This window comes from Anguilla rostrata, chromosome 16, assembly GCF_018555375.3.
Source record: "Anguilla rostrata isolate EN2019 chromosome 16, ASM1855537v3, whole genome shotgun sequence".
NCBI lineage: Eukaryota > Metazoa > Chordata > Actinopteri > Anguilliformes > Anguillidae > Anguilla > Anguilla rostrata.
The window spans coordinates 5,584,915-5,594,762 of record NC_057948.1 but is presented as its reverse complement, the minus strand read 5'-3'; the positions used below and the strand labels follow the sequence as shown (position 1 = coordinate 5,594,762).

At 44.5% G+C, this 9,848-nt stretch overlaps 1 protein-coding gene across 1 annotated transcript; it reads right to left on the bottom strand.

Moving 5' to 3' along the window:
- Window positions 1-1,257: 1,257 nt before the first annotated feature.
- Window positions 1,258-9,610, bottom strand: LOC135241742 (cyclic nucleotide-gated cation channel beta-1-like). Its single transcript, XM_064312373.1, has 13 exons — window positions 9,487-9,610; window positions 8,957-9,042; window positions 8,580-8,628; window positions 8,005-8,080; window positions 7,434-7,455; window positions 6,303-6,498; window positions 5,248-5,511; window positions 5,000-5,041; window positions 4,387-4,609; window positions 4,173-4,203; window positions 3,134-3,857; window positions 2,817-2,916; window positions 1,258-1,321 (listed from the first exon to the last, which is right to left on the bottom strand). Exons 1-11 carry the CDS (start codon window positions 9,591-9,593, stop codon window positions 3,580-3,582), a joined length of 1,374 nt encoding a protein of 457 aa, XP_064168443.1. The 5' UTR covers window positions 9,594-9,610; the 3' UTR covers window positions 1,258-1,321; window positions 2,817-2,916; window positions 3,134-3,579.
- Between the last annotated feature and the right edge of the window lie 238 nt (window positions 9,611-9,848).

Sequence of the window (9,848 nt, the reverse complement as noted above, 5' to 3'; positions counted from 1 at the left end):
AACCAAACTAGCAAGATGAAATTTAAAGCAACAGAAACTACGCTTTTTGGAAAAGTTCTCTTTTAAAAATATATACTTTGTTCTTTTCATCAAGATGGTAAAAACCTAGGTTAATCCAGCCCTGTGCTTTGTAAAGTAAGCTTTTACTGCCTCCAAGAAGAAACAGTTTACTCTGCCAGGATTTCTCCAGAAGGCTAACATATCCAGTTAAATATCCGCTCCTTGAGGAGGCATAATCCAACACACAACTACTGTTCACTTGATATTGAGGGGAGACAGGAAGGGATTGCCATGGGAACAGGAGTGTTTTGGCTCCGGGTATAAGCAACAGAGTGAAGTATCTGGTTTATCGTCCCATATCGTCGTTTCAGTGGAGCAGGTTATCTTGCTAATTTTCCTCTATTTCAGTTTCCACGGAATAGGTGTTCTGGTTTCTTTTCTTGGATTCAGAGTCTCGCAGTGACACTGCATAAGTCTGGTGGGGCCTAAGTGCAGCTTGGTCTACTGCTTCCTGGGACTGTGACATCACTTCCTGTGGGCGGTAGAGAAGGCAGACTGTTTCGCTACGCCCCTGGGTTGCGTTCCTCATTGGGCCTCCGGACCCTCGCTCGGTTTTAGCTCCACAGAGAGCAGCGCCTCCCCGTGGGTGTGCGGGGCCATTCGGATCACCATGGAGCAGTCCGAGGTCTCGGACACCACGTCCTCGTCGTCTTCTGGAATCTCCCGCGGCATAGGGGAGGGCCGGTGAACGGGGGGAGGAGGAGGGACGGACGCAGTAGAGCTGATCTGGGGAGAGACGACAGGTGTGACCTGAGAGATAGAGGAGATATGAAGGGTGAGTCCAGATGTGAAAAATGACATCACTAGAAGATGTTCCTGTGTTCATACTATCACACATGTAACGCATACACCAGACATCCACCGTACTTTTCAAAATCATTATACTTAGAGAGCAGCTACACAGTAAATAAAAACACCACGCCCTTGTCATCATAGCATAGCTATATTCAGATACTTAATCTGAAATACTTAAACCCAACAGACCCCAGTACATTCCTGTAGATTAATGACCATTTTGAAAGAAACCTCAATTTTCACCAGCATGCAAACAAGTTTTATTTGGCATAAGGGTACATTTTGGTTAAGAGCATGTTTCATTGGAAAGTCTCAGGGATTTTCAGGCATGTTTTCGAATAGTAATTCAATTTCTAACATATTTGACCCAGGTCTGATGAAGGCCAGTTTTATCTCCTTTACCTCAGGTAATTCAGTGTCAATGCCCGTCTGCTTTGCCTCTTCATCGTTTGTCGTTACCAGTGTTCTGGGGGAAAGAAGATGCAAACAGGAAGTGAGGTACTCACAGGACACAGTCACACTTAAATAAGAATACCATCACACATGCGCTTTACTCAGAACGCAGTGACATGCAAATAACAGGGTTCCACTGCACATGTGTGTGTTGTGCTCACAAACAAATATTAGTCTTCAAACAAAACACTGTGACAATGTTTCAGGTTTCTACAATAACACACAAATGTTGCCAGGATATTTGGTGTCAGCTAGGCCGTAGACTAAAATAACACAGGACAGACAGCAATCATGATGATACATTTTTAAAAATCATTTTTGTAGAATAAAAATGATTTAAAAATGTGCACGCAATTACAAATACACATTGACACTTTTCACACATAACAGATCACATGACTTCCTGCCATGTGATAGCATTCAGCTATGATAAAAAGCGCTATGTGGGATGCATAGAGGATGTTCAATAATCCAGTTATGGCCAGTCCCCTTGCCCTCTCAAACAGGATTCTACACTGATCACATGACCTGTTCACATGACTCAGATATAAAGAGGTGTAGTAGCGGTAGGTGGTAAGACATAATGGGCGGAACATTGAGCTCTCAATCGCTGACTCGTTTGAACCAGTGACAACTTTTTTGCCGTCCACAGCAGAACACTCATTGGTTCTGAAGTGATCGGTGCACATCAGTGAGCATGTGATAGCTCCTCCCATCTGGGCTTTCAGAAAGGCTCACTCTTCCATCAAAGCCTCACAGCAGCATCTGGGACTGGAGGCAGTGGGCCTGGGTCACTGATTTCTGTCCAGGATAACTGCGATGGTGATCCCTGTTCCCTCCACCCACCACCAGAAAGCTTCCCCGGGGGCAAAACAACACAGCAGAGTGTTAAAGGGGTGGGGGGGGGGGGCGACAGAGAACGGCTTAAAGTAATGCAATCCTTCACAAATCAGTAACACTTAAGCTGCTGACCTCTTGTTTATGCAACAAAGGTCACAGTAAATTCAAGGTAAGTCATAAATGCTCATAGGGAACTTTGGCTGGAAAAAAACTCACTCAAAAGAGTAGAGAATGCTAAAATAAGGATTTCAAATGTCTAATTTTTTTCCCCGTTTCATAATTGGTTACTGTGTTGTCATTCACTTTTTAAAAGGCCAAGGCCTTTGTTTAAAAATACACAGTGGAGCAATGCACTGTGATGCTGCTGCCTCTGACTCTAAAGTTTCTTTTTAAGGGGTGTCAGCTGTTTTTCAAAACCAGGGGTTTGATTTAATAGTTATTGAATTGCATGAAGGTGTTTGCATTCAGCTGAATGCCTCCATTTCAGACAGTTCATGTTTTACCTGTTGGACGTTCCCTTTGAGCAAAGTGTGTGACAGGAAAAGGGATTTGAATACAATAATAATATAACAAAAATACACACTACTTTTAGAAATAATATAAAGCCTGGAGGGCATAACAATTATCTGATATAAGAACGGTCATAACAAAACTATCCTGCGGCTCACCTTTTAGTTTCCATGGGGACATAAGGGACGGTAAGGACGTTATCTGGAGAATAGTGCAGGGACCTTGAATATTTAATGTTCCTATGGCAGCTGGGTGACACTGAGTAGGAACACAAAGAAATACATGATACTATCTATTATTCAAGAAATCACCGGAGTTTATGGCTTTTAAACTGCACAATGAAACTAGTTATGATTTCAAAAAGCCTTTTAATCATAATTTCATAAGACCCTATAAAATTTCTGTTATTATTGATTCAGTGTTGTAGCTTGCCCAGAATGAAAATGATGCAGAAGTTAACCAACCACATTCTTACCAAAACATTTGCAGAGTCCACCTTTGTTCACTAGCAAGCCAGCCAACCGCTAGTGTTCTTGGGTAAGGAAACACAGTCTCTTTTGCTTCAACTCCCAGTTGGTTGATGTGAATGCTCTCTTTGCCATGAAATTCTTAAAACGTATCCGAGAAAAAAGGACACGTGTGTCCATCCATGGCTGAGATAGCAGCAGTACAGTGCAGTACAGGAAGGCACAGGAGTGGGCAGCCAGTCCACCTGGACGGCAATCAGAGGTGAAGTGCGGAAGGTAGGGGTGAATCAGGGGGCTAATGTGAGGCAGGTGAGAATCAGGGAACCAATGGGAGGCAGGCAAGGTTCAGGGGCGAATGGGAAGCAAGTGGAGATCAGGGGGCCAATGGGAGGCGGGCAAAGATGAGCCTCTGACACAGGAGGGGGAGGGGCCTGGGTGTAATGAGGAGCTGGTCTTAGGTTTCCTGCTGAGGGTTGAGGCTGTTGAGTTTGTTGAGGATGTTGAAGTAGTACTGCTGAACCCGCTGGGGCAGTTGGGAGAGCTGAGGGGGTAGATGGGGCAGATGGGGCAGATGGGGCAGATTCCCGCACGTGAGGCCCAGCGAAGGCTTGCAGGGCATCTTGGGGACTGTGATGGTGTTGTCTTGCAAAAGCCGGTTGAAGTTGGCCAGGCACTCTGACGTGTGGGGCATTTGCATCAGCCAGTTCCTCACAGCAATGCAGCTGGTGGGCACTGGGGGCAGCAGAGAGAAGAGCACAGACACACACGGTTATCACCAAATACACATACACAAACAAACACACACACACACACAACCAGTGTATATATAACCCACACTACGAATTACTCCTTAGTGCACCCCCAACAGTGTTGAGTCTTGTCTCATCAAAGATAACCTTGGGGTTCCAATGTGAGGAAAGTGAACATGTTTCTCATCACAAAGCAGAACTGTCACGTTGATTGTTTCGCATCACAGGTCTCACGGAAAGACCGGCTGCCAGTGATTTTGCATTTATGTTGCGTTTTCCCAAAAGCAGGTGGACTTACCTCCACACCCCTCATCGGCAGTTTCATCGTCCTGACAAAAGAGAGGAACATGAGCTAACTGCCAACCAATGGCTGGATAAGCCAACAGACAAAAGAATCAGAACCACGAGAAAATGAGCTTCAGTGGGGTAAATCAACAGGATTTCCAAGTACCAGGAAAAGCACATAAGCCGTGTTGCTTTCCCATTATGCCTTGCATCAGGTGCACCGTTACCTGGGCAATGGGTGAGGGAGGATGCACCTCCTTCGTAGGCTCAGGCTGCTTGGTCACTACGCTGGGCTCAGGTTTATCCCCTGACGTGGACACCAGAACCAGCGAGTCTCTTTTCACAGAGTTCTCTGGCTCCGCCTCCTTTGACTCTGGCACTGTGGGTTCAGTCTCCGTGGAGACCAGCAGCGGAGGGGTGCCTTCTGCAGGGTCCATATCCTCCAGACACCTACAGAGGGAGGGGGAAGCATGAGCCAAGTCAGCAGAACACAGGACACAGAAATTAGGCCCTCAATCAGAACATCGGGTTTATCCTATGATAGTCACTATAATAACATAATAAGGTCTGTTAAATCTGAATTCATCACATTAGTACACACAAAGAAAAGCATGCACAGATGGAACTCGGACCTCACTATTGTTATTGAAATTTTGAAATGGCGCTGTTGACGTCATGGACACCCTGAGCCACAGTCAGGTCTGATTCTGCTCACAATGAAACACTGTTTCTGGGTTTATTTGTCGTAAACCACTGGTTCGGAAAAAAAAATAAAAGACTAAAAAAGAGGCAGACAGAAGGCAGGGAGTAACAGGTAGGCCGGTCAAAGATAGGACTTACTGAGAAACCTCTTTCATCTCTTCCTCCTGGATATTGGCCGATCTTTGCAAAACAAACAGTGAGCAGTTCATTATTGAAGCACGTTTTCTAGGGATTTGTGACCTTTGTGTTTCCAACAATGGCTTGCTTGACCACCTTGCTTACACCACAGAAAAACCCCCAGCGTACATTTCTACATAGCGCTTTTCATCACAGCTCATGCATGTGCAGGCAGCTTTAATGCCACTTTGTAGCAACGAGTGACTTACTGCTCTGCGCTACTTGCTTGAGTGGCCTCCTCGGCCACCTGTGCGGGCTGCTCTTCCTCAGGTTGACCGCTCTCCTCGACCAGCATCGCAGCCTGGTCTTCCTCAGGTTGACCGCTCTCCTCGACCAGCATCGCAGCCTGGTCTTCTTCAGGTTGACCGCTCTCCTCGACCAGCTTCACAGCCTGGTCTTCCTCAGGTTGAGCATTCTCCTCAGCTTGACTGTCTAGCTTAACCTCCCCACTTCCAGCCTCTAGTTGCTCCTGACTGAAAAAAAGATGAATTAAGATTGAATACATTTGCTGTAAAAAAACTGATAGATATCCAGGCATAAGTTCAAAATGAAGGGTTGAGACCAGTACTGGTACCTTCAGGCCTATGTCATATATTTTGCTACATATTTTGCTACATTTGAAAAAGCATTTGCTCCTGCTTCTACTCATGCGCTCCCCTTACATACTGAGTCTCTCTCTCTCTTTTGACAATCTTAAATCTTCTCTCTCTCTCTCTTCTCATTAACCTGGCATAGCCTACACCTGACTATCCGCCAAAGATGGCAGCCAGTCTTGGCTGACATACTGTACCAACAGACAAAACTTCCTGAGCTCTATAGCTATGGATTATTCAGATAATTGTAAAACATTGGTAAACACATGACACAAAAGAAACCAGACTGAGAAGGTGCCACAGATGTCGTGTGAATGCTGTGTCCATTGGGATTTCAGTTAAAAAACGCAAACCCAATTCCCACTAAAATGAAGATTAGACTACTACCTTACCCATGTAATTAAAAACCTTTAAAACTCTTACAGGAAACCAAGCAACCAGAATATTTTCCAAAGTAAATAAATACAAAAGAAATAAAGCTATATGAAAGAAAATAAAAAATAATGTGGCACAGCAGAAAGAGACCGAACAAAATAATTTAAAAAAAAAAACAAAAGCCACAGTTAGCTTGGGTTCCAGTTCTACTCAAATTAATTCATTCAGTTATTGAACGGGGAAAAAAATGCCCATAATGTTCTATGAGGACTTCTCAGTTAGTTATCTTCCCTTACCTGTTCTCCAGCGTTACCGTGGTCGCCTCCGTGTGCGTCTCCATTTCCTCCTGCTGTGTGGACAGCACCTGGGTCGGCTCGCGCGACTCCTCCTGCAGGTCCTGGGGCTTCTCCTGCTGTTCTGTCTCCCCGCCCTCCTCCACCTCCTCCTCTACCTCCTCCACCACCAAGTGGTCAGGCTGCTGGCAGATGCAGACTGGGGAGAGAAAGCCGGGCACGGGGGTCAGCTCAGGCACCACCCCAACACTCAGATATAACACCAGACGCAATCAACTCTGATACCAAGGACCAGAGGCCTAGATATGCAGTGTGCAGTAACAACATTATACACGATTACATATAACAACACAATCAGGTCTGCAGCCTGTGATCACCTATCGCAGGGGTTCTCAAACTTGGTCCTTGGGCCCCCTGCATGTGCTGGTTTAACTCACAACCAATTGCTAGGTCAATTCACATTGCAGAAAACATGCTTCTTCCATAACATTCTCCTTCACCTTATTTTAGCACAATGCAGGCTATATACACTCATTATAACTCAGAGCTTGCAATTAGTGGCGCTAGCACGCACGATGTGCCTCAGGACCTAGTCTGCGCACCACTGACCTCGCGGCTCGACCCCCCGTGGGAACGCAAGGAACGCGCATCCTGCTCGAAACGCTTCACAGTTACTGCCCCCTGGTGGTCATACGAGCTACCGACAACTTCCAGAACCGAAGGATTGCTGGCCACCTTTCAGCGAAGGCACCAAATACCATCACTTCCCAATGCATCATAGCTCCCTCAGCTCACCGTGTCCTCTACTGTAGCACTAACCGAGATTTATTTCACTTCGGCCCCTGGCTCTTGATTACTGGTGCACACCGTAATGGCTGTTATTGCACACTCATATTTCCGTTTGTATTGTCCCCTTCACATTGGAACTTTAAAATGGGTCTGACAATATGTTATTGTATCATAGCTTTACGTCAGGACTGCCCAACCCTGCTCCTGGAGATCTAATGTCCTGTAGGTTTTCATTTCAACCGTAATTTGCCACAGCTGTTGAACGCGGTGTGCTTGTTCCAATGTCAGCATTGTTACTTATCACTCTACGAGTGCTATGAGTGACTGAATTAATGTTTTACTTACTGTTTTGCACAACTGTTATTTCCTGTATAAAACAGAAAACAGGATGAAATTAGAATTCATTCTAAAAACTTGCTCCAATCTTACATTTATATTGACTGAATGCCACTAACAATGTGTGATATTAGTACACACAATAATACAGTCTGGTGAACACCGGAATCCAGCGAAAGCCACCAAACATGCAATGCTACTCATTTAATGAAGTATCGAATGTGTATTTTGGATAAACATTCACATTAATTACGATTCTCTGCTTTAAGTGTACTCCGAGCCTTTTTTTATTGTAATACTTAAGTCGAAAAGGCAATGCTTCTTCAGTCTTCTAAATATCTAAATGTATAAGCCCATATTTACACCAGTATAATGATTTAACATTACAATGTTTCTTCTTGCTTTTGGAAGTTGCCATTTTGGATCAACATCACCTCTTTGCGTGGATAAAGGTATTAAAGTATCCAGTGTCACAGAATGGGATTGCATGTTCTATGTAATGGTGATGCGGTGTGGCATTAAGGTCACACAGTGCATTAAAGCTATAGTACTGTATGTTAGAGACCGTAGCCACACTCACTGAGGTGTCGTCTCTCGGTCTGAGCACCGGCTGTGGTACCATGCGGCCCAGTCCCTTCACAAACCAGCCAACCATACTGCAAGGGGAGAGCAAAGCGCTTCAGACCCAGCCGTTTCCCACAGACACCCTTCACACTGCTTCAACACACCTGCACACACAAATTCACATAAACGCACACATACACACACACACACACACACACGCACATGTGCACACACACACAAGAACACAACACACAAACACACACACACACGTTGTATAGGAGTTAATTATGTGAGATACAAAACAATCTTCAAGAGTTCCTAAAGTTTTGATATGAAATGCATACATTGTGGCACGGTCGTTGATAAACCATCTTTAAATTATTATTATCATTATGTTTCATTAGGTTATACATTAACCCACACCGATACAATTTCAGAGCCTCTTCTGCCAGAACACCCATAATTACATATGCATGAAGACTGAGGTGCAAAATGATATTCAGTACATGCAAATAGAATTCTGCAGGTATAATAAATATCCCTGTGTACTTCTGTGCCCTCTGAGCGGGCTCTGGGCCTGTGGGGTCTTACTTAGTCTCTTCATCTGATGCCTTCTGTGCCTCCGGTGGCTGTGCGGTAACTGTGGCAACAGACAAACACAATCTGTTGGATTCCATCGGCGAGCGAACACAGATATATCAGGTGTCTTCAAACAGATCGTTCGGAGAATTGCCCGTGGAAATACTTTTCCAATTCTTCCTCTAATTGGCCGAAGTGGCTAAATCAGATTTTATGGATCCCTCAGGAAAACGTCCATTACGCAGCTCTCTGTCTGCAGCTGTGGTCCGTAAACTCTCGATTATATTTGAGAAATAGACGGCAGAACACAAAGCAACAGACGTTTGGCAATATATATCTTTCAGTGGTGCTGAAAGTTAAGCTGTGGATCTGTATGTGTGGCACTGTACCTTTCACTGGTGGGCAGTGGGCAGGGCCTGGAAGTTCAGGCTGAGGAATTATCTTCTCAAAGCCATGCTTTATCCAATCAACCATGCTGTCAGGCCAGACACACAGAATTACCAACCCCGTTAGGCCAAAAGCATAGAATTACCAATCATGTTTAGCCAAACACAGAATTACCAACCTTGTTAGGCCAAACACATAGAATAGTTAATAATGTTAAGCCACGCACACAGAATTAACAATAATGTTTGGCTAAACACGTATTTAAATATTTTAATTACCAATCACTCAAATTGCACAGCCAAACACATAGAATTAGACACACACTGAGAAGGCATGCAAATTATGTGGCAGCAAGCAGAAAGGATAGAAACATATAGGCTTAATGGAGTCCAGATAAGTCTATGAGAGAAAGAACAAGACGGAACAGAAGGAATCAGAACTGTGGAGAAAGGGGAGGGGTGTGGCGACAGGGGAATGAACAACAAAAAAAGGAAGAAAGGATGGAGGGGTTGGGCGGGGTGGTGGAACGCACCCAGGAGAGATGGACGGAGGCGATTCAGGCACTTCAGGGACCTCGTCCCCAGACTGTACCTCCATCACCGGTGGGACGTCTGCATCTGGAGACAAATGCAACCACATATAGAAAACTCTCTTTGCATAGTTTCTGTTACTCGGACATTTAAAATGAGCATTTGACCAAAAGATTTGCATTATTATGCAGTTGCTAAAATGTAAAAAATTCAGTATCTCAAAATGTAATCTATGGCTGTTGAAGGTATTCCTAAAGTGAGACTCTGTAAGGTCAATAATACACTTATTAGTGGAACAACCAATACTGGACTAGAATAATGATTACAGTTACTTGCAGTTGCTAATATTTTATTAAGCATCTAT

Bases quoted from the DNA above. Each gene is read 5' to 3' on its own strand.
- LOC135241742 (XM_064312373.1), bottom strand. From the start codon at position 9,593: ATGTGGTTGCATTTGTCTCCAGATGCAGACGTCCCACCGGTGATGGAG. The intron at 7,456-8,004 runs GTGAGTGTGGCT...TGTTTTATACAG, and splicing joins GACCGAGAGACGACACCTCA to GAAATAACAGTTGTGCAAAA. The intron at 4,204-4,386 runs GTAACGGTGCAC...CTCTTTTGTCAG, and splicing joins CTCCCTCACCCATTGCCCAG to GACGATGAAACTGCCGATGA.